Source organism: Thamnophis sirtalis, unplaced genomic scaffold (assembly GCF_051295495.1).
Source record: "Thamnophis sirtalis isolate CommonGarterSnake01/CBP01778 unplaced genomic scaffold, rThaSir2_p1.2 scaffold_12, whole genome shotgun sequence".
In the NCBI taxonomy this organism is placed as follows: Eukaryota; Metazoa; Chordata; class Lepidosauria; order Squamata; family Natricidae; genus Thamnophis; species Thamnophis sirtalis.
Genome location: NW_028261392.1, coordinates 60,950,834 through 60,975,304, shown reverse-complemented (window position 1 = coordinate 60,975,304; position 24,471 = coordinate 60,950,834). Strand labels below are relative to the sequence as shown.

The following is a 24,471-nucleotide window of genomic DNA, read 5'->3' as shown; positions in this document are numbered from 1 at the left end:
CGGGAGAAAGACACTGGAAACATGGAGGCTAATTGGAAAGAGGTTTTAACGATGGAAGAGAATCACCAAGCACATGGTTCTCTGTTGCAGCTGAACACATGGAGTTGAAAGTGAGGGGCTTTTATACCTTCTCTTGGGCTTTGAACTTAAGCTTACTGTTCCTGTGGAAGAACATGTATTCTGCTGCCAATTACCTCCCACAGACCCATTAGATCTCACAGGGTTGGCCTCCTCCGGGTGCCATCTACCAGCCAATGCCATCTGGCTATTACCCGGGGGAGGGCCTTCTCTGTGGCAGCTCCGGCCCTCTGAAAATAGCTATTCAGAAGTTAGTGGTTAGAAGCAATCGTAAAGCAAGATGTGGAATTAAAACCAGAAATATTTTGTTGGCTATTTGAAAGGGAGTATAATATATATTTAATTTTACACATGTTAGCAGCTGCTGGAATTGTGTTTGCACAACAGTGGAAAAAACAGAGATATGTAAATGAATAAATATTACAATGTGCAGGAATAAATAAATTGACAATTAAAATCAAGAAGGCTTTGAATACTTTTTCACGTGGGATTGGTTTTAGCAATTGCCAACTAACGGAAACAGAAATTAGAAATCCAAAAGTATGAAAGAAAACACCAATTATGTAAGGAAAGGTCCCTATAATGTATAAGGAAATATTACTAGATCATTATTAATGTGTAGATAACTGCGGGACATTACACACCCACCAGTGGTGGGTTTCAAAACATTTTGGAACCTCTTCTGTGGCCGGCTTTCCGGGTCCACTGGTGGAACCTCTTCTAACTGGTTAGGTAGATTTGATGAACAGGTTCTACCGAACAGGTGCGAACTGGTAGGAACCCACCTCTGGCCTGCTGCTACATTAATCTAGTTTAAACATCAATCAACTCATCATTAAAAGACAGTGTGATGGGGGCTATTGCATGCAATAACCATGCTTCTTAAATAACCAGGAGGTGGTATGAGACAAGTTCCATTCTCCTAAAAGCAAATTGGTAATCAATAAGAAAAAAAAATGGATTGACTGCCCTCGTGTGGTGGCTTGCAGGCTGAGAGCCTGAAATTGCAGACAAAGGAGGCTTTGTCAAAACATGCATTTTTTTTTTTGGTTGAGAAACCATGGGAGACGTTAGAAAGGAATGCAAATGTTGATTAACAACTTCTGCATTTCCTGGAAACGGTGTCTGGTGTGTATTGGCACACTCTCTCTCTCTTCTTATTTCCCTGTTTCTAAAATGGATTTGCAAGAACTCTTCCCCCAAGGTGAGATATCGATGTGGTTGATGTGGAGAGAGTTTCTATTTTTGTTCCAGAAACTCCAGGGAGATACCAAAAGGCAATCCCTGGCCTGAAACAATTGCTACTTTTTCATCCTAACTAACAATGAGGTGGGAAGAGGGGATTGCTGTATCTCTGGAACTCCTTGTTTCAGACTGATGGGAACATGTGACATTTTGTTATGCTCTCCAATACTAATCAATTATATATATATATATGCCTTACAAAGAAGCATCTCCTTGGCTGCACTAGCTAACCTTCTGCCAAATCTTCAAGAGAAGCTGTTCAGAGCACAGCTGGTGAAGAGGCTACAAATTGGTATCTTCAGGCCTTGGGAAAGGACAATAGGTTCTGTGCTCACAATCACTTCCTTATTATTAACTACCCTCTCCTTTCGGTAAGTGCTCTGGCCTTTGTGTAGTATTTTATGTTTAGTGCTTCAGCAAAGGTTTGGTACATGTGTTGAGTTTGGCTGCAATTTGCATTATTATATTAGCTCTTGCTCTTGTGAAACATTCCCCAGTGCTTCTAACAACCACACACACACACAAACACACACACGGTATATATGGCCACGCTGATGCCCACTTTAGCAAAGCGGAAAAAAGTCACGATATGTCACATAGAGGAGGAGCCAATGTCGCAATGATACTTCGTGCGGACTCGACAGTCCGAGTCTGCCGATGATACTTTTGCCCCTGGACGGTCCGGTAGGACCTAAACCGTCCCGAAGAGACGGTGACTAGGAAGACAAAAACTTGCTGGTTGCAGGGACATCGCAAACTCCCTGGTCGACCCAAGAAAAGTGCTTCCAACCGGCGGCAAACAGGCAGCCCCCAGGCTGACATAGTCGGAGATGGCTCCGGAAGGAGAGAAGAAGTGAAAGTGTTCCATTCTAGTAAGAACCGAGAGCCCGAGAAAGCCTGTATACTTGCGTAAGAAAGTGCAACCCCATTCAGGAGTAAAGACAGGAATTCTCCAGACCTGCAGTGTCCAGGCATTTGTACAGGCATACTTTATATACATGTAGTCCTTGGATGATGACTGCCTTGTTCAATGACCATTCATACTTAGAATGGCACTAAAAAAGTAAGCTTATGACTGGTGCTTGAACTTGTGGCCATTGCAACATCTCCATGTTGCCAGTGCCAATTGTGATACTGTAAGTGTTGTGGCCCGGCAGGACAAGCTTGGGCAGAAATCCAGCATAGATAAAGCTTGGCAGCAATCCAGCCTGCCAAGCTCACAATAATGTTCTCCGACATTAATTCCTGTGTTGACTTCTGCAAAAGGGGCGTGTGCACAAGCAGTCTTTTTATAGTCTGGAGAGGAGCCTAATAACCACCAGCTGAGTGCAATTGCCTCCTGTAACTGTGCAACTGTTCCTGACGCCTATTAGCTCTTCAGCGCAGGGCATCCAGGAACAACTCACTGCTGGCCTCCGGCTCACTCTCCCTTGTCTCCTCCCCACTGGTCCAAGGCTCAGGTTCCTCATGGTGGCCAACCAGCCTCTCTGCGCCCTGCTCGGAGTTGGAACCCTGTCCAGGGTCCTCCACATCCTCCAGAGCCGACTCATAGGGCCCCTCGCTGTCGGAGTCTGGTGGCAGCTCCAACGGCTCCTGCTGGGCCACAACAGGTTTCTATTTTGTCTTTCATTTAGAAGTTCAAGGCTGTTTTCCTGAGATCTTATGTCACAACAATTCAGTAAGATAGGTTGAGTTGAAAAGAGTATATGACCCAAAGTTACTCAATGAGGGACACACATTTCCTATATTAAGGGGAAGCTAATTGGAGTCAGTTATTAACAAAAATTTTATGTTCTTACTTTCACAACAAATTTAAGTGAAACTTACATTACAGCAGGAAGATTCCACCAAGATATTGCTAGTGGAAGAACCACAGATGAGTTTTAGGAAGAAATTGTGAAATTAAGAGGAAAAATATACCATGTTATCTTGTGTGATATGGGACAAATGAGAGAAAAGGTGATTGGGCTATTTAAATTCAATGAATGACAATGATGACTGATGAGTATCTGCCTAGAAGACATTCTAAAATTGTTTTAAGAATTTATTCATTAGGTGAATATGGCAATGGAGTAAAATAATTCTAAAAAGATTAATTTCATTCTCTTTGATGATAGGGAGAGAGAATTAGCGATGGATACATGGATCCTGAAAAGTTCTGGATGTAGGACAGATAATTCTTTGAGTGGATCTTGAGAATGAAAAGCTTAGAAGTGAAAGAAATTAAGAGTGCAGGCTGAATGATTTCAGGAAAGTCAAGAAAAAAAAATTAGAAGCCAGAATATCTCAATAGACTGAATGGAAAATAAAGAAATAAAGATAAAGAAAGAGGATGTGGAGTAAAAAGAATGTTACATATTGAATGGTGAACAAATGTTTCATTTTCACTTCCAACATTTATCGATCTATCCATTCATTTATTTACACTCAGTAATTCTGATATCTTTTCTGTGTTTAGCATAACATGAATATCCAAAAGGCTGAATATCCAAAGGCTGTAAGAGGAAGGAGGGAGGGAGGGAGGGAGGGAAGGAAGGAAGGAAGGAAGGAAGGAAGGAAGGAAGGGGGGAGGGAGGACTCCCATTGCTTTCTCTCTTCTTTATTATGTACTTAAGTAATAACAGCTATTATTGGGGTCAACAGTTTATCCTACAAAGCTGTGTAATACCCCCCAAATAACCTTTGATAGTATGGCTGTACAGTAACATGCTCAGATACATCGCCTTTCTATTTCATACTTCTCTTTCAATTAGGCCAATATATTATTACCGGGTTTCCCCGAAAATAAGACAGGATCTTATTTTCTTTTGACTCCCAAAATAAGGGGAGAAGTCTTTATTATGTAAAGGGTCTGGCTTGGACATCTTAATGACCCATTGACAAAGTGGGGATGGGCAGGAAGCTGCAGGGAGCTACTTTGTCTTTAAAACATGTTTCTCCCTTTTCACATCCAGGGAAATATAATATTCTGCCTTTTCAATACTTCCTAGGATATTTCATTTCATTTTTTCTGGGAGAGGGCTGGGTGATAACTTCCTACAGACTGTACATCTCAAAGCTTTGCCCCGAATACCCTGAAGAAAGTTCGGCCTTTCTAACTTCTGAAACAGAACTTTCCCTCTTCTTAACAGTTTTATTTATTTTAGCTGGGAGACACGGGCGTCCTTCCATAGAGAAGCCTCCCAGAGGCAAGAGCGGCTTGCCACGAGTGAAACATCTCCGGGAAAGGAAAAAAAAAAAAAACCACTACAAAAAAAATCGGCCCCGAGAGCATTTCCTCGGGCGTGATGACGATCTGTAAAATTGCGTAGCTCTCTGGTTTGGTTTCGTTTTTTTTCTCCCGCGCATGCGGGAGCCGGTCTCTGGGGGGTGGGGAGAAAGCCTCCGCGTGGGATGCGGGGCGTGGCTTCGTCCCCAGGCGAGGGCCGCTGTTGGCTGGCGGCCGCGCGCTTCCTCGGAGTGGGGCGGGGCAGTGGGCGGGGCGAGATGAGGCCGCGGGCCGGGCGCGGGACGAGCGGGCGCCATGGCGTCGCTGTTCCCGGCTCAGGGCTCGCGGAGAGCCGGCGGAGGAGACGACTGCAGCTCGGGGGAAGACGAGAGGGCGGCCGCGGCCGTGGTGGTGTTGATGGGAGGGCTGGGAGAGTCTCCGGGCCCCGGTTCCGACTCGGACAGCCGCTCCTCCTCTCCGCCGCCGCCGCCGCTGAACTGCCTGGCCGAGCAGTTCGAGAGGGCGGTGCAGCGCGTCCCGGCGTTGGTGGCCGCCGCCGGCAAGGACCAGCTCCTCTACCTGTACGCGCGCTACAAGCAGGTGAGGCTGCCCGCGCCCACGGACCGCTTGGGTTGGACCAGGAAGGGGGGGGGTCTTTACAGGTAGACTGCTCCTGAAGGTGGAGGATCTCCTATCTGACTCTCTCTATCTGGCTGGTGGAGGCAGCGTTTGTGTGTTTGTGTCATTGTGTGTGTGTGTGCAAGAGACACACACTGGCTTCGCGGTTGTTTTGCAAGGCTTTTTCGGAAAGGATTTCGCCCTTGCCCAACTCCTCCTCCTCCTCCTTCCCGGGGACTGAGAAGGGAGGGTCCTCCCGAGGTCATCCAGCTGCTGGCTTCGGGTCCAAGCAAAGTGGGTCTCGCCGTCTAGCAAAGCCTGATGCCTTCCGGAAAGCCTCGCATAAAAAAACAACTGCAGGGACTCACTCGAAGCCAGTGTGTATCTCACACACAATAACACACCACGCACAAAGCTCAAGTTTGAAGGGTGCGTGGATAACTTCTCCGCCATTGGGACCAATAAATAGCAGGCTGGTTCTACGAAGCCAGTGTTTGTATTGTTAAGAAAGAAAGAAGGAAGGAAGGAAGGAAGGAAGACACACAGACAGACACACAGACAGACACACAGACAGACAAGACACACAGACAGACACACACACAAACACACGCCTGTTGCCATAACATGGAATTTTTCGTTTCTGTATATCAGATATGAGGAACCCAAGACTCTTTGCCGAATGCAGGCATCTGGTTAATTATGGTTTACTCAATACCTATATGGCTTTGCACAATTGAAGATGATGTATGACCGAGTGTACAAGCGAAACGCCTAGAATCTGGGAACCAAGGGTTACCTAGCAAAGCCTGATGCCTTCCGGAAAGCCTCGCATAAAAAAACAACTGCAGGGACTCACTCGAAGCCAGTGTGTATCTCGCACACAATAACACACCGTTAAACTCACGTTTGAAGGGTGCGTGGATAACTTCTCCGCCATTGGGACCAATAAATAGCAGGCTGGTTCTACGAAGCCAGTGTTTGTATTGGAAAGAAGGAAGGAAGAAAGGAAGAAAGGAAGAAGGAAGAAAGAAGAAGGAAGAAAGAAGAAAGAAGAAAGAAGAAAGAAGAAAGAAGAAAGAAAAAAAGAAAGAAAGAAGAAGAAGAAAAAGAAAAAGAAAGAAAGAAAGAAAGAAACAAACAGACACACACACACACACACACACACCCCTGTTGCCATAATACGGAATTTTTCCTTTCTGTATGTCAGATATGAGGAACCCAAGACTCTGCCGAATGCAGGCATCTGGTTAATTATGGTTTACTCAATACCTATCTGGCTTTGCACAATTGAAGATGATGTATGACTGAGTGTATTGAGCAAGCGAAACGCCTAGAATCTAAGAACCAAGGGTTGGAGCAGGAGGAGGTAGGGAACTGGATACGTATCTGCTTCGGTGTATCTATTCAATAAAGTTAGGGGCAAAAGGAGAGTGTGGGCAGGGGTCTTCCCTTCCCGCTCCCTAGGGAAAAAAGAAATAACACCCATCCGATGTCCATGGTTTTTATCGAACGTAGCTAGAATGCAGAACTCTTTGAAAGGGCAAAATCACATGCACCAAAGTTGCAAATAGTGTTCTAACGCCTCTTGATTCAGCAGCAGACTGGTTTCTCTTAAAAGCCTCCCTTCCTTAGTAGTAACACATTACAGCATCTGCTTCATCAAATAGTTTAGTAACCACCTTGTCAACACACCAGGAACATCTGGTTTGGCAACTGCATTGACCAACAACGAGGATGCCACTGACTCATGAATTATTTATGATTGAAGTGTAGTTTTGCATCCCAAGATTTGCGTACATCACTTGCTAAATGTTGCTTTAATTGGCTCCATTAATATGTGAAGCTATAAACTTATGGTTTGTAAAAAAAACACAGGGATTGATTTAGCTCATCACGCCACTTCAAATCACAAGCTCTTTTCAGTTTTGAACATATTGAACATGTGGTATACACGCAAGCTAGAGGTATTGAAATTTAGGATCTAGATAATTTAAAGACTTCCCTTTTTTCGAAATCTGGATGGCATTTTATTTTATCTACTAGCAACACACAATCCTCTTTCCCCTCTCCCCATGTTCTAACTGGTGGCCCTTCAAGTTAATTCAGATTATAGTCCATTGAAAATTCTGCTTATTTATAATTCCATGTACTCTGTAAATCCTTAAACCAGTGTTTCTCAACCTTGGCAACTTGAAGATGTCCGGACTTCAACTCCCAGAATTCCCCAGCCAATGCTGGCTGGGGGAATTCTGGGAGTTGAAGTCCGGACATCTTCAAGTTGCCAAGGTTGAGAAACACTGCCTTAAATAGTTAAGACTGTACTATTTTCCCCAGCACTTGGGTCAGAATGAGTAGAGTTCCAAGTTGGTGAATTAAATATATTTTAGCCTGGATGAACACGTAATTGTTTTAGTATACCATCCAGAATCTCATTGTTTGAGTTAGCCAGCCACCTAAATGTTATAAATGAAGACAAAAATTCTCGGAGGCTGGAGCGAGCCGGCTCTTATACATATGTTTTCATTGTTCAAGGCATTTTGCAGTATTTCATTTCCAGCTGAAAGTGCGAAAAGATTTCAATAGGCTGAAAACTGTGATACCATACTGAATCTTGGATGTACCACTTCATCTGTGTAAATTATCAGTTGGTATTGAAATTATGAAGTGCTCTTTATGTACACATTTCTTAATTTCAAAGGAGCAATCTAAATATGCATGCTTCGATCATATAGAATCTGCCTGTCAGGAGAGGATTTAACAGAATAACAATTGGAAGACACCTTGGAGGTCTTCTAACCCAGCCCCCTGCTCAAGTAGGAGACCCTATACCATTCTGGACAAATATCTCTCTGGTCTCTTCTTAAAAGCCTCCATTAACGGAGCAGCCACAACTTCTGAAGGCTGTTCCCACTGGTTGATTGCTCTTACCATTAGAAAATTTCTCCTAGGTTCTAGGTTGCTTCTGTCCTTGATTAATTTCCATCCGTTGTTTCTTGTCTTGCCTTCTGGTGTTTAGGAAAATAGGTTGGCCCCACTCGTTTTATAAAGTAAATATAAAGTATTTATATTTACATCAAATATAAGGTAAGGCAAGAAACATTACTGAAACTTCTTTGCAAAGTTTAAGAGACTCAGCGCCTCCTTTAGATATTATATATTTTGTTTTGTGCTGTATTTCTTACCGTACTACTCCCTACCCAGAGTCTGCTAGGACTGGGGTGAGATATAAATATTGAAAAATAAGTCACATTGACATAAAAAGATGGGTTAGTGTTGTGACTCAGCAGATATCTGCTGTGAGTCTTTTCGGGATACAAGATTCATTATGCAGCTGGGGCTTGTTTGGGGCAGGTTTGGAGATAAAAGGACGGATGTTGCCACGCCCTAGTCGCAGGAGTCAACGTTCCTTCGTGCGTACAACATTGCTTGATACACTTGGATAAGTGCTTTGGTGTTTCCGGTAACCCTGATTCAAGGCTATACTTGGAGAAGTGCATTGCTTGTAAGAGTTGTTTTGTTTTTCATTCTGTTATCTAGTCAGAGACTGTATTTATGTTATTTTTGGGCTCGAAGCCAGTCTGAGCCGAGAACTGATAAAGAAAGTTCCTTTTAAGTTTATTCGTCTTGCCGTTTGTTAAGAGCCGTGAAGGGGGGACAGAACGGGTTGGTGTTGTGGCTCGGCTGGAGCCTTTGGAGCTGTTATCAGACTCTGACAGCGAGGGGCCCTATGAGTCATGCTTGGAAGAGGAGGAGGGCTCTGGACAGGGGTCTGACTCCAAGCAGGGCTCAGAGAGACTAGTTGGTCCCCAGGTAATGACTGAGCCTTGGATCAGTGGGGAGGAGACAAGAGAGGCTGAGCAAGAATCCTGTGAGTTGTTTCGGGATGCACGTAGGAGAAGAGCTGACCGACGTAAGGCACAATTGAGGACTCATAGGAGGTGATTACACACAGCTGTTGCTCGTTAGAGTCTCCTACGGATAAAAGGACTGATGGTGCCACGCCCTGGTTGCAGAAGTCAACGTCGTTTGTTCGAGAATTCAGTTCCGTCCCTGTTTGAGTTTGTGTTTATGATTCAAAGAGACACTTGGATAAGTGATTTTGCTTCCTGAAAACCTGGTTTGCTGTAAGAGTTTTGTTTTTGCATTCTGCTGCGTAACCTTTTTGCCAGAGACTTTATCTATGTTTATTTTGGGCTCGCAGCTAGTGTGAGCCGGGACTGATAAAGGCTTTCTTTTGCAAGCTTGTGTGACTGTAGTTTTGGAACAGGCTAAGTGGGGGCCAGAACAGTTGGAGACTGGGTAGAAGTTGTCAAACACAACAGAGTTGCCTCTTCAAGAGGGAGCTTCCTTCCAAACAGCATTACTCCACCTTTCAAAGATGCATTAATTATTTCCTGGAGACTGCTATTCCCACCCCATCTAGTCACCTGAATAATCCATGATGGGTGTTTATCCAAGGTCTAGGATCAACAGGTGAATAGCTGAAACTACAAATAACTTTTAGTGTAGCTACTCGGGTTCCCTCGAAAGAAACTACGATTTTATCCCCATGGACTCCATCCGTTTGACATTAAGCTCAGTCTGGATATGAACAACTTTATTTGAGAGGAAACCCTCAAACTCCTACAGGCATTATATTCTGCTCATCTCCCCGAAAAGAGTCCGGGGAACACCAGCAAAGGTTGCTGTGTTAGGTGTAATAAATATGGAGGAAAATGTCATTTTTTTTCCATTTAGCTGTTTTATGTCATGAAACCTCTGTGCCTAGTCTTCAAGTGTATGAGGTTGCTATTAATGGAAAAGTTTTAGCTGTGAGATTTAGCTTCTGCTCGTGTGAAACTTTATGCAGTCATCCTCAACTTGTGACAAGTAATTTGTGGTGATTCTAAGCCAGGGGTCCCCAACCTCTGGTCTGTGGACCGGCACAAACAAGCAAAGCCCCATCCCCCGGATGCAGGGATCCCTGTGACCTGACAAATGCGCGCCGACAAAACCACGGCGACAAAACCGTGACCTCAAAAGCACACCCACAAAACCGCGGTTAGGGTTAGGGTTATAACGTTGTTTTCGCGTCCCACTATGTTGCTTGTTGATGGCACGCTTTTGTCGGTGCGGTTTTGTCGGCGCGCTTTTGTCGGCGCGCAAGAGCCCAGGTGGCACAGTGGTTAAATGCAGCACTGCAGGCTCCTTCAGCTGACTGCAGTTCGGCTGTTCAAATCTCACCCGCTCAGGGTTGACTCAGCCTTCCATCCTTCCGAGGTGGGTAAAATGAGGACCCGGATTGTTGTTGGGGGCGATATGCTGACTCTGTAAACCGCTTAGAGAGGCCTGAAAGCCCTACGAAGCGCCCGACAAATGCGCGCCGGCAATAGCAATAGCAGTTAGCATGTCCCTTCCAGTCTGTGGGAAAACTTTTCTCAATGGAACCGGTCCCTGGTGCCCAAAAGGTTTGGATCACTGTTCTAAGCTATGTAGAATACTTGCCAGTATTCAGATGTTGTGACTCGATCTCTCTCAGAATAATCTGTAGTGGAAAAATTATAGAAAATCAAAATAACGGAAGAGTTCTAAACTATTTCACTTATTAATCTAGGAAAAGAATACGATGATCATTGGAATCCCAGCAAGCAAAGCTAAGAGGCCCAATATTGTATTCACATGGATCTTAAATAGGTTGCAGCAAATTCTAAGAAGCGTAGGGCTAATTGGATTATTAGTTTATAATCATCTAAATAAGGAACTAGGGCAGGGGCTCTTAAACCTTTTATTGCACCTCTCTTTAATGGAATTTTATTGCACCTACCTCTCCCCAAAATCCAAACGCCAAAATGAACCCTGGCAAAAATACAGTGAAACTTCGATTTCTTATGTTTTTTATTAAAAAATAAGGTTTGTTTCTTGTCTACTGCCATATTACTCACTTGAAACCATTATTTTAGGAAAGGTGGATTTACAGTATCGTAACAATGCACAATTAAAAAGTTCTTCGCAGCTTCCTGAACTCTTGTTTGCACCTCTCCAAGGAAGGTACAGCTCACAGTTTGGGAAACCCTGAACTAGGAGTGACACATAATTGTAGGTGGGTAGAAGCAAGAGATCACACTAACAAAGACATGGTCCCCGCGTAAATTACTCTTCCTCTGCACTGTGACAATGTGAACACTTCTTATTATCTTCCCTTTGAGTATATTCCAGTGGTGGGTTTCAAAAATTGTTCGGACCTACTCTGTGGGTGTGGCCTCCTTTGTGGGAGTGGCTGATCAGGACCATGATTGACTCTATGGGTTTGATTTGTTTTTTTTAAAGCAATTCTTATGTTTTTAGGGCAAAAGAAAAGTCTTATTTTTGTGTTAGATAAATCATATCAACTACCGTAACAATATTAATTGTTTTAACATTCAGCATGTACTCTAATGTTATCCCCTTATTGTCTTTCCTTTAGGTCAAATGTGGTCACTGCAACATTCCCAAACCTGGATTTTTTGATTTTGACGGCAAGCAGAAATGGTATGTGAAATTAGATAATGGTTTCTCCATATTTCTGAGTTTTTCCCTCCCAATTCCTAAAATTTCCCACATCTGGCAAATACATGCTAGTCACATAAATGTAATATTTTTCTCTATCCATATTAATCGATGGCAGGAAGTATGTAAGATACTGATTCACATCTCTGCAGTGGCAAACTATAATAGCAATAGCATTTAGACTTATATACCACTTCACAGTGCTTTAACAGCCCTCCCTAAGCAGTTTACAGAATCAGCCTATTGCCCCCAACAATCTAGCTCCTCATTTTACTGACCTTGGAAGGCTGAGTGCTTCCCTGTTATGACCAAACTCCTGGCCTGTGGGCAGAGCTAGCCTACAATGCTGCATTCTACCCACCATGGCTCAGTAATAACAAATAGCAAATGGACAAATAATAACAAATAATAACAAACAGTAATAGCAAATGAACAAAGGTAATAGCAATAGCAGTTAGACTTATATACCGCTTCATAGGGCTTTCAGCCCTCTCTAAGCGGTTTACAGAGTCAGCATATTGCCCCCAACAACAATACGGGTCCTCATTTCACCCACCTCGGAAGGATGGAAGGCTGAGTCAACCTTGAGCCGGTGAGATTAGAACCGCTGAACTGCAGATAACAGTCAGCTGAAGTGGCCTGCAGTGCTGCACCCTAACCACTACGCCACCTCGGCTCTTATGGACGAGAGAAATTAGTCCTGAAGATTAGTTCATGACAAGATACATTAGTTGTGCCAACCATTCACCAAGTTTGCTGATTTTTCAAAAAACCTGGCTGAATAGGAAGGATGGCATCCTTGAAGAGTCATGTCGTGTTTGGCCTGATTGTTTCTCAGAGAAGGAGACCTCAGGGAGGAGAATGAGAACCGGATTGCATTTTATGATCAAAGACTTGGATCGGATAATGGAATCGATCCCTTTGATATCTTCACATTTTGCAGCACCAGTCTGACTGATCCACAATACCTCTTAAGTTCTAAGCATCACCATTATCAATTGGGGAAAGAGAAGGTTGAAAGCAGTGGTGGGTTTCAAAAATTGTTGGAACCTACTCTGTGGGTGTGGCCTCCTTTGTGGGAGTGGCTTGCCGCCCGTGTGACCGGATGGGAGTGGTTTGCCGCCCATGTGACCGGATATGAAGATGCCGACGACACTTGTCAGAACCACCTTAAATGACCTCACACACAGCACTGGCATGCATAAGAATATGATGTAAACTTGTTTTTTAAAAGGCATCTTTGGTTTGCGTTAAAACAACTTCAACACACGCAATGTTCTGATTGCACCACAAACGCAGTAGTCATCCTTACTTTTCACAGAGGCCCTGAGTTTTATAAATATGAGCATGATAGTGTAGAATAATCATATCCAAGGACCAGTGGTGGGTTTCAAAATTTTTTGGAACCTCTTCTGTAGGTGTGGCCTGCTTTCCGGGTCCACTGGTGGAACCTCTTCTAACCGGTTCGGTAGATTTGACGAACCGGTTCTACCGAATAGGTGTGAACTGGTAGGAACCCACCTCTGGTTGAAAGGTTGGAGACCAACAGCTCATAGACATATGCAACACACACACACACACACACACACACACACACACACACACACACATACATATATATATATATGGGTTTTCTGTCTGGATGGTCTCCTGGGGTGAGCTGATAGACAGAGAAAGGAAGCAGTATGCTTCCTCCCATATTTGGGCATACCAGGGGTTGTGACACAATGTATATATACACACACATACATACGTTAACTTCTACTAAATAATGATTCTTCTACTATGTATGTCTTAGGGAAGCTTGGAAAGCATTGGGTGACACAAGTCTTGAGCAGGCAATGCAGGAATACATTGATGCTGTGAAAAAATTGGACCCTACATGGAATCCACAGGTATGTCAAACACGTTATGATTATTATTTGAAGGATTATTATTATTCCTCAATGATGAGGAATCTGTAGCCTCCAGAGGATTTTTGATTATATCTCCTATTATTCCTTACTGTTAGGCATGTTGGAACGGGCTAGAAGTGATATCAAAAAAGCATAGTCATCCTTCACTTGATGTGTATGAATAAACATATGGGGGGGGGGGCTTCTTAGTTTTGTAAGTCAATGGGCATTGTGATATTTTAAATAAATGGATTAATTCTTTAACCCATATATAATGTTAGGTTGCTATTGTTTCTCCAGAGTGTTATGCTTTGTTAATACACACCAAACCAGCTAGTTGTATATTGTGATTTATCAAAAGTTCAATGGGTGCCTTATTTTTGACGGATTTTATTGCACCAGAAGATTGCAATATAGACATATATATTTTTGTTTCACAGATTGCAGCTTGAGAATTCTTGGCCTCACAATCACTAGCTTTAGGCTGGCTGAAGAATTATAGCCTTGGAAGTTAGGTAGTTAAGAAGTACACCATTAATTAGTTCTGATGAGTAATTCCTTGGAGGAATATTTTTATTTAGTGGTTGAATTTTAAAAGTTTATTTCCTTCAGGTAACAGTGCTCAACCCCAACTCTGGTGTGGGGTTTCTCTTCAGATCGTATAAATCTTTCACCCCAACTTTTCCCTTTCATGTTGCTAGAATTGGGGAGAGCCTTGTGTTCTGCCTTCTTTAATTGCAGAGGGAAATGCGAACCTACTAACCGTCCTAAGACCATATATTTCATATTGTCCGTCTTAGGATTTTATAACAATTATGGCAATATTATACTGTAAATTAAATTATTCATTTATTTCATTTATTAAATTTATAAGCCGCCCAACCCCAAAGGACTCCGGGCGGCTTACAACAAAAGAAGAAAAAGAAAAGCAAAATAAAAGAATAGTTTAAAATTCACAACAATTTTAACAATTTTCTATTTCTCCCTATTCAAATTGAATATGCAGAACCCTTCAAAGCGTTTGAATCAAAAGATGCAACCAGGTGTTATTTCTTTTTGATTCATCTCTCTTCGTGTCTTAATTAAGAGATCAAAGTCCTTCAGTTTGGAGGTGCGTTTATCACAGATAAAATATAGGAAGTCAATCCCAGAGGGGCAGAGATAACATAATTATGCATAACTTCTTTCACCAGCAGGGGGGAAAAGCCCAGAATATTACTTCAAGTCCCTTTTCATTTGCCTAGAGAAATTTCTCCTTGCCCTGCCTTTGGAAAAGTAAAATAGTAGAAAAAATAGAATAGGAAATTGTGGTTGAGGGGCACATTTCAATATGGGGTGGGGAAGTGCTTAAGATAATTTGTGCCATTTTGTTGTCATTTGGGCAATAAGTTTAAGTTTAATTTTATTTATAGGCTGCCCAATCCCGGAAGACTCCGGGCGGCTTACAGCGAGGGGAAGAAAAATAATAAAAGAAAATAAGAATAAAAAAAAGACAGGTTAAAAACAACACACATACATTCGTTACGATCGGGGCTGGACCTCAACAATGAGGTCAACAGCCCCCAGGCCTGCCGGAATAGCCAGGTCTTGACAGCTTTTCTGAAGGCCATGAGAGTGGGTGAGGTCCGGATTTCTGGGGGTAGTTCGTTCCAAAGGGTTGGAGCAGCCACAGAGAAGGCTCTCCTCCGAAGAGACGCCAGCCGACATTGTCTGGCTGACGGCATCTGAAGGAGGCCCACCCTGTGGGATCTTACCGGCCGTTGGGAGGTGTGTGGCAGTAGGCGGTCTCGCAGGTATGCTGGCCCTAAGCCATGCAGGGTTTTAAAGGTAATAACCAACACCTTGAATTGCACCCGGAGACCAATAGGAAGCCAGTGCAGCTCGCGGAGGATAGGTATAACATGGGTGTATCTAGGTACACCCAATATCGCTCGCGCGGCTGCATTCTGGATTAGTTGCAGTCTCCAAACACTTTTCAAGGGTAGCTCCATGTAGAGCGCTATTAATTAATAGTTAATTGCATATTAACTTGTTCCAGGAAATTCGGGAAACTACAGTCTGCAATATATTTAACCATCCTATTAAATTGTTAGTTGTTGCAAATTAAACTCTTATTAGTTAGCCTAATATCCCTTGGTGACATTTCCCGAAGTTACAAAGGAAATAATTTTAAAATGGTATCTGTCTTAAGATTGATAGCTCAGTGTTGACAGTAGCTAATGGTAAAGCTTTTAAATGATTTTTCAACATTTTATTGTAGCTAGTCCATGCAGTTGCCACAAGAGGGAGCTCTGATGCTAATAATGAACGAAAGTTAATGTACAGGGGAATATGGTGGCTTTTTCAATAGCAAAATAAATCAGGCTGCTGGCAGCTTATGTGGCCAACTAAATTATATAAATGCAATATTACTTCTTTTCTTTTATTAATCCTTCTATTGAGAATATAATTGCTCTTTTAATCAGATCAAAGACTGATTAGTTCAGAGTCTGATTTCCAAAGCGTCTCCTGGAAAGCTCATAAAAAGGTGTGAAAATTGTAGCCTTTTCTTATGTAACCTTGTTGATATACAGTTGTGACTCAGCAGCAGTCTTCTGTGAGTCTTTTCAGGATGCAAGATTATGCAGCTGGGGCTCGTTAGGGGCATCTTCTGGGGATAAAAGGACGGATGGTGCCACGCCCTGGTTGCAGGAGTCAACGTTCCTTCGTTCGTTCAACATTCATTGATCATCGGTGGTGGTTTATTTGAGAGCACTTGGAGAAGTGATTTGCTTTCTGTAACCCTGATTCAAGGAGGCACTTGGAGAAGTGCATTGTTTTGTAAGGGTTTTTGTTTGGTATTCTGTTATATAGCAATAGCAATAGCAATAGCAGTAGACTTATATACCGCTTCATAGGCCTTTCAGGCCTCTCTAAGCGGTTTACAGAGAGTCAGCATATTGCCCCCAACAATCTGGGTCCTCATTTTACCCACCTCGGAAGGATGGAAGGCTGAGTCAACCCTGAGCCGGTGAGATTTGAACCGCTGACCTGCTGATCTAGCAGTAGCCTGCAGTGCTGCATTTAACCACTGCGCCACCTTGGCTCCTGTTATCTCGTTAGAGACTTTATTTATGTTTATTTTTGGGCTCGCAGCCAGTCTGAGCTGAGGACTGATAAAGAGAGTTCCTTTTAAGTTTGTTTGCCTGTCGTCTGTTAACGAGAGAAGGAGGGGGGGACAGAACGTATACATTGTTTCATTCCTCCTTCGTTATTTTTTATTTTATTTTTTTAGTGACTCGCTTTAGAGCTTTTAGAGGCAACTCTTAGAAATGTAATATAAATAAGTCCAAGAGAACAAATGTGAGATATTCTGCTTGAAGATGAGGAAAGCACTGAAAGTAGATTCTGTGCTCCTCAAAAAGCAGGCTAGAAAAATAACAAAAGGGTTTACCAAAGCATGAAATACCATATTTTTTAGAGTATAAGACGCAGCAAGGTTTTGAAGAGGGAAATTTAAAAAAAAAAGTTTTTGCACTCTGCAAACATCCCAAAAACGGCCCATTCCCCCCCCCCCAAAGGGTATGGTTAGCCTTTAGGGAGCTTATAGAGTGCTCCTGGGGGTTGGAGGGTAAAATTGAGCAAAAAACCCAGGCCTTTTTGCTCATTTCTGCCCTCCCCAGCCCCCAGGAGGTCTCTAAAAGTTTCCTAGAGGCTCTGCATACGGACATTTTGGTGAAGGGGGCAGGGTTTTGGGGGGCAAAAATGCTGTATTCAGTGTATAAGACTCACCCAGATTTTCAGCTTCTTTTTGGAGGGAAATAGGTGCGTCTTATACTCCAAGAAATACGGTAGGTGCATATATTCGTTCTCAGAAAATATTTCCTTCATAAAATGCCCTCCAGGTGGCAGTATTAGCCAGCCACTGTTGGAAAGTATTAAGAACTAATGTCCCTTACCATTGAAATGTTTGAGATTTGACCGATAAATCATTTCATAATTTACTTGCACTTCAGGTGCGATACAGGAAAAAAATAGTTTGTCATCTGAATGGCTTTTCCTTATGAAAACACTGATAAAATGTGTTGCATTTTTTTTATTAGCAGTTTTTTTTATTATTTTTTCCCTTCTACAACACCTTACATTCATTACATCAACATTGTTATGTCATCATACCTGTACATGTAATATAATATTTCACTTCTATATTTACACACCTTTATACACAGTTCTATATATATTTTTATATATTGTTTTTTGGCTTAATTAATTTTATTCCTGTTTTGCAGCCATTTGTACCAATTGTTCCAAATTTCATAACATTCCGACTCTTCTTGATCTTTTAATTTCAGTGTTAATGTGTCTATCTCTGCACAATCCAAAGTTTTTTTTTAATCACTAATTCGTCCGAGGGGTTATTATTTTGTTTCCAGCATTCGGCAAATGCTATTCTAGCTGTAGTTAGCAGATGTGTTAATATGTACTTAATTTTCTTTGTATATTTCCCTTTGATTATTCCCAGTAGAAAGATTTTGGGTTTGTATTTTAACTGTTCTCCTGTAATTTCTTGCACCCATTTCCAAACTTTTGCCCAATATTTTTGTGTTTCCGGGCAGGTCCACCATATGTGATAATAAGTCCCTTGTACTTTTTTGTGTTGCATTTTATAGTAGTGTCACTATGAGACACAGTCAAACGCTTTTGTCTCGGGATCTCTTTGAATTCTTAAAAATGATTGAAGAACCTGAAAAGTTATGGTTTGTGTAGCCGAGGTGGCGCAGTGGTTAGGGTGCAGGCCACTTCAGCTGACTGTTATCTGCAGTTCAGCGGTTCAAATCTCACCGGCTCAAGGTTGACTCAGCCTTCCATCCTTCCGAGGTGGGTAAAATGAGGACCCAGATTGTGGGGGGCGATATGCTGACTCTGTAAACCGCTTAGAGAGGGCTGAAAGCCCTATGAAGCAGTATATAAGTGTAACTGCTATTGCTATTGCTACTGTGTAGACTATATCAATATTTACTGTATTAGAAATTAAAACTGAGTACAGTAATTTTAAAAGAGTTCTTTGACTCCATGTAACTTATGAAAGGGGCTCCCTAGACCCTAGAATGGTTTTTCAGAACCGTTGATGTAGCAACTAGAATGGACTCAAATCATTTTAGTGGCTCACAGTGTTTCCCAAGTAAATCACATCTTTGCTGCCTTAAAAACCTTAAAAGTAGTTTTACTAGCACATACTGTGTTATTGTCATAAAATTAACAGTTCTTTACCTTTACGAAGAAAATAATTTCTCTTATAAAGCTTTTTTTAAAAATAATATAACATATTACAGGTAGTCCTCAACTTAAAGCCATTCATGTAATGGCCATTCAAAGTTACATCATCACAGAAAAAGGTGACTTACGACCAGTTTCCACACTTAAGACAATTAGCAATAGCAATAGCAGTTAGACTTATATACCACTTCAACCTCTCTAAGCGGTTTACAGAGTCAGCATATTGCCCCCAACAACAATCTGGGTCCTCATTTCACCCACCTCGGAAGGATGGAAGGCTGAGTCAACCCTGAGCCGGTGAGATTTGAACAGCTGAACTGCAGAACTGCAGTCAGCTGAAGTAGCCTGCAGTGCTGCATTTAACCACTGCGCCACCTCGGCTCTTATTTGCAGCATCCCCATGGTCACATGATAAAAATCCGGGCGCTTGGCAACTGGCACATGCTATCCCAGGCCACGTGATCATCACTTGTAACTTCCCAGCCAGTTTCGGGTAAGCAAAGTCAAGATTCGCTTAACGACTACATTATTCACTGAACAATTAATTTGCTTAACTGTGGCAAAAAAAAGATTGTAAAATGGGACACAACTCACTTAACAACTGTCTTGCTTAGCAATGGAAATTGCGGGCTCCATTGTGTGGATTGTAAGTCGAACACTACCTGTAAACCTAATCAACCCAGTTTAACTAAATTCAAAATTATGAATAATAATTGCCAGTTGCATCATTCCACAGTCACGACTGCAATTTATGAATTATTTATTTTTGCAAGTTTGCAGGAAAATACACCCATGGAACAGATTGATTTGGTTAACAATTGTGGCATTCTGTTAACAACTAGGTGTTCACGTAACAATCATCAGAACAAAGTCGTAAAATCATGCCCAGCCACCTCGACTTACAAACCATCATGATTTATGCTGGAAATTCTGAATTCCATTATAGTTGTAAACCGAGGACTGCCTGATAAAGGTTTACTGTACAACACAACGTTTTTAATAAAGTTCTTATTTCTATGTTTTTGGTATAAAATATAAGAAGTCAAATGAAGTGTAGGATCTCTAAACTTAACTGGAAAGTTAACATTAATGAGAGAGGACTATAAGCAAAATCAGACTTCACATCTCTCCACCTTGAGTATGCAAACTACATTAGATGATACAGTATTAATTTGCCTATTAGCAGTCAGGAAAACATCTGATTAGTTTGAAAGTTCAAAGGGAAATTAAGCCTTGACCTAATTTATTTGTAGCATTACATCCTTGCTTTTCTTTTTCATTTTGTTAACATAAATTATATTAATTATATATCTTTCATAAACAGATTCATACATTATTGAAGTTTTCAGTGTGCACAATTTCATTGTGGTATGAGAGATTATATACTTTAAAATAAACTTTGCATAGTAATATATTCATGTAGAATAATTTTCTGTTTCTCAAACAATTTGAGATTTTGCTCTGATATACTCTTAAAATTGTAATACAGTATATATCATGCATGTTTTTTAGCAGATTTTTCCCCCTTCTACAACACCTTACAGTCATTATATCAACGCTGTTATGTCATCATACCTGTACATGTATATAATATTTCGCTTCTATATTTACACACTTTATACACAGTTCTATATATATATTTATATATTGGTTTTTTGGCTTAATTAATTTTATTCCTGTTTTGCAGCCATTTGTACCAATTGTTCCAAATGTCATAATATTCCGACTCTTCTTTATATTTTAATTTCAGTGTTAATTTGTCCATCTCTGCGCAATCCAAAGTTTTTTTTATCACTAATTCGTCCGAGGGGGTATTGTTTTGTTTCCAGCATTGGGCAAATGCTATTCTATCTGTAGTTAGCAGATGTGTTAATATGTACTTAATTTTCTTTGTATATTTCCCTTTGATTATTCCCAGTAGAAAGATTTCGGGTTTGTATTTTATCTGTTCTCCTGTAATTTCTTGCACCCATTTCCAAAATTTTGTCCAATATTTTTTATCCATGCATGTTTTAATTTTGAGATCCTTTTGTGATCTTAATTGCTCATTAATCAAAAAACCTAATTTGGATTTATATTTATACTCAACTATGTAAATTATATGAAGACAAGTGTTTTATTTAAAATATGCCCTATTAACATTATAAAACCACTTAAAATGTTATACTATTGTTTCTTTGGTATTATGCTGCACAGATTAATTCTTTTTAATGACTAAACAAAACAAAAACAACCACTATCAACTATGAGAATTCATATTTGAAGAGCAAGTTATTAAAATTGAACAGAATTTGCTCTATAGTGATTTTAGTTTTAGAAAGATTTCCTTCTTTGAGAACTGCAATGTCATCAACGCGCTGACAACAGCGCGGTTTAAGTTAAGGTTAGGGTCAGGGTTGGGGTTAGGGTTAGGTTTAGGTTTAGAACACGCTTCTGTCGGCGCGCTGTTGTTGGCGCGCTTCAGTGTTCATTCGTCGGCGCGGTTTAGAACTCGCGGTTTTGTCACCGCGGTTTCGTCGGTTGTGCTTTTGTCGATGAACCCTTAATAGGCTAATTGGATAGGCTTCTATGGTACAGCAGTTTGAGATCACATTTTCTATCATGATATCTGGTTTTTGTAGGTTGAGTTATTGTCAAGAATAGATTCCACTCCTCTTACGTATTTGGTACCACAGCTACTTTCCTTGCCTTCCTTTTGGTTATACTATGATTATCTTGGTTCATTATTTTAAGAATTGTGAAAAATTGTCTGAAAGCAACTAAAAAATAATACCTCAAGACTGTGGCTGAGGTGGCATCCACCCACATCTTATTTCCCATTGCATTTATAATTAATTAATATGTAATGGATGGCTGCTTTCAGCACTGTGAAACCATTGCAATTAAAGACAGACTGAGGCTCACCTATTATGTATGATACACGATGTCATGAATAATGTTCATGAAAGATTTTAAAATAACAGGATAACTTTAAACACAGCTTTAAACAAAACGGCAACACGTAGACTCACATATCGTATCACGTGGGAAAGGAATAGTTTTTGACGTTTCCTAGTTGTTGACATCTGGACCAAAGTTTAGTGGCTCCCCGAGAGCTCATTGCCATCATATTTCAATTTAAGCAGAAAAAGCCAAATGAAAGTGTGTCTAAAAAACTCAAATAAATTCCTGAAGTTCCTCTGATCATTACCACCAGTCTATCATTGCTCTTTGCTTGCTGGATCTAGGCAGGAGAGATAGCTCAGGGTTTTATTTTTTCATCGTGAATCCTTATTTATTGATGTCTACCTTGCCTTTCCTGGTAAATGAAGATATTATTTGGGGGGTGGGTGAATTAAAGTACAGCTTGACTGGCATTCAACTAAAACAAAAGGTTGGTGGAGAGTTTTTTTTTCCCTGCAAGTGTCTGGACTAGGAATAGGTAAATGCTATATAAGGGAGATTTTTGCAGTAGAAATGGTTACTTCCACATTCTTCTGCTTTACTTCTAATTACTATAATCCTATTGGTATCTGGCAAGGGCATGAGATAAGGAATACTTAGATAGTTTGCCTCTGCTCATAATAGCTTAGCTGCCCATTCAAAATATCTGTTCTGACCCCCTCCTCCATCCAGTAATGAAATCCAAGACACGCTTAATGAGAATGTCCTTTAATAACAAGACCAGACTCTCGGTGGCTGAAAGCCAAGTAAAGAAACAGATAAGGACCTTGGCAGCAAGTCTGACAAACCTTGGCAGCAATTCAGACAAACTCTGGCAGCAATCCAGCCTGCCAAGTTTGTTTCTCTTTAGTCAAAGCATTGACTTCTGCAAGAAGGGTGTGGCACAAGCAGTCTTTTTTATAGTCTGGAGGGGAGCCTAATGACCATCAGCTGAGCGTAATTACCTCCTGTAATTACGTAATTGTTCTTGACGCTGAGTAGCTCTTCGACGGCGTGCATCCCGGAACAACTCACTGTTGGTTTCTGGATCACTCTCCCTTGTCTCCTCCCCTCTGATCCAAAGCTCAGGCGCCACCTGGTAGCCAACCAGTCTCTCTGCGCCCTGCTCAGAGTCGGAACCCTGTCCAGGGTCCTCCAGGGCTGACTCATAGGGCCCCTCGCTGTCAGTCTGGTGGCAGCTCCAACGGCTCCTGCTGGGCCACAACACATACCCATGTAGATTTACAGTTGTATTAAACAGTCTTTGTTTTGACTGAGATCAGAGTTCTTGAAAAGGTGAAACCTACAATCTTTGGCCTTGGAGGAAGATGAGAAAAGGCCTGGCCTACCATTTTCCCCCCTCACTGGTAGATCTTATTTTTGGCTCACACACAGAATAATTAGTGCTATTAAAATAAATGTGTTTTAAATTGAATGCCTATGGCATTCAGAGACTTCTTAGGATTTCTAAGCATGCAAGGACAGATTCCTTCACAGGTTGACACGAGCTATTTAAATAAAATTAGCGTAAACACAGAATTTTCCCTAAAGACATATGAACCTATCCTATATTTTCTACATGTATATATATTCAAAGTATTTTTTTTTTCATTTGGAAATTTTTTTTTCTCCTGCTCTCCTTATAAGGATTGAGCGGGAGATTCAAATTAGCCTTTTGCGTGCTCCATGCTCTGACCTTGGGGGTATCCCTAATGTGCCAAGCCGCGGGAGCTGGGGAGCAGGCAGAGAACCACGTGGCTTGGCGCCTTAGGGATACCCCCTAGGTCAATGAATGGCGCTCTGCCCGGCTGGAGAGGGGGGGTTTGCTGGGTGGCTGCTCGTGAGCTTGGTCACCTCATGGCTGCTTCCCCCCTGAGGCTGTGCCCGGCTCTTTTGGAGCCAGTTCGCAAGGGAGCAGCCGCCCGGCAACCCCAAAACAATAAGCCCCCCCCCCTATAATAAGCCCAAGGCCATATTTTGTAAGTAAAAAGAAAATAAGACCCTGTCATATTTTCGGGGAAACACGGTATTATTATTATTGTTGTTGTTATAGAATTAATACTAATGCAATGAACATTGTTCTAAACACCTTGATTATTATTGTCTAAAATTATTTGTACCCAGAAAGTGCACTGTTTAACTGAAAATGGAATTTTTATATGTTATAAAATAAAAACATTTTGATTAATAGATAATTTTCTGTTTTTAAAAAGGTTACAAGTTTACAACTCTCGATCTATCACTTTTGTAATTGTTCATGAAGCCTCAAACATTGTTTAGAATAAAATATTAAGGCTGTGTATTTTGGACATATTGTACCAAATGAACTTTGTGACTGAATTATAGAAGCTTTTTCATTAGAATCACCGAAAGAAATAAGCAGCACATTTTTTTAAAAAAAAATTGTTTAGATGCAAACTGACTTCATGTTCTGAAAAACGTCAAGGTGCATTTAAATAAAGATAAATGTTATTTAAAAAAAAAAACCTAATAGTGTCTGGCAAGTATATATTTCAGGCATTCAGAATATGCTGGTGTGAAGCTCAACTAAAGACAGAAACATTTTATTTGCTGTCATTACATGCTTCATTTGCTATTCTGCCAAGGGCACACCCTATATTGTTACGTCTTCTGCTTTTCAGTGTTAAAGGTAGTAATTTTGTGACCATCTGAACACAGAGGTGGCGTTTCCTCTTAACATTCCTGGCGTTGGTTTTAACTAGT

At 41.3% G+C, this 24,471-nt stretch overlaps 1 protein-coding gene across 1 annotated transcript in view; it reads left to right on the top strand.

Annotated features, from left to right (window-relative positions):
- The first annotated feature begins 4,819 nt into the window (after positions 1-4,819).
- ACBD6 (acyl-CoA binding domain containing 6) overlaps positions 4,820-24,471 on the top strand; it is a 110,017-nt gene continuing 90,365 nt past the window's right edge. Inside the window, exons 1-3 of the mRNA XM_087726893.1 lie at positions 4,820-5,131; positions 11,592-11,656; positions 13,473-13,569. Of these exons, the coding sequence (XP_087583019.1) occupies positions 4,847-5,131; positions 11,592-11,656; positions 13,473-13,569 (447 nt within the window). The 5' untranslated portion in view covers positions 4,820-4,846. The remainder of the gene's footprint in view (positions 5,132-11,591; positions 11,657-13,472; positions 13,570-24,471) is intronic.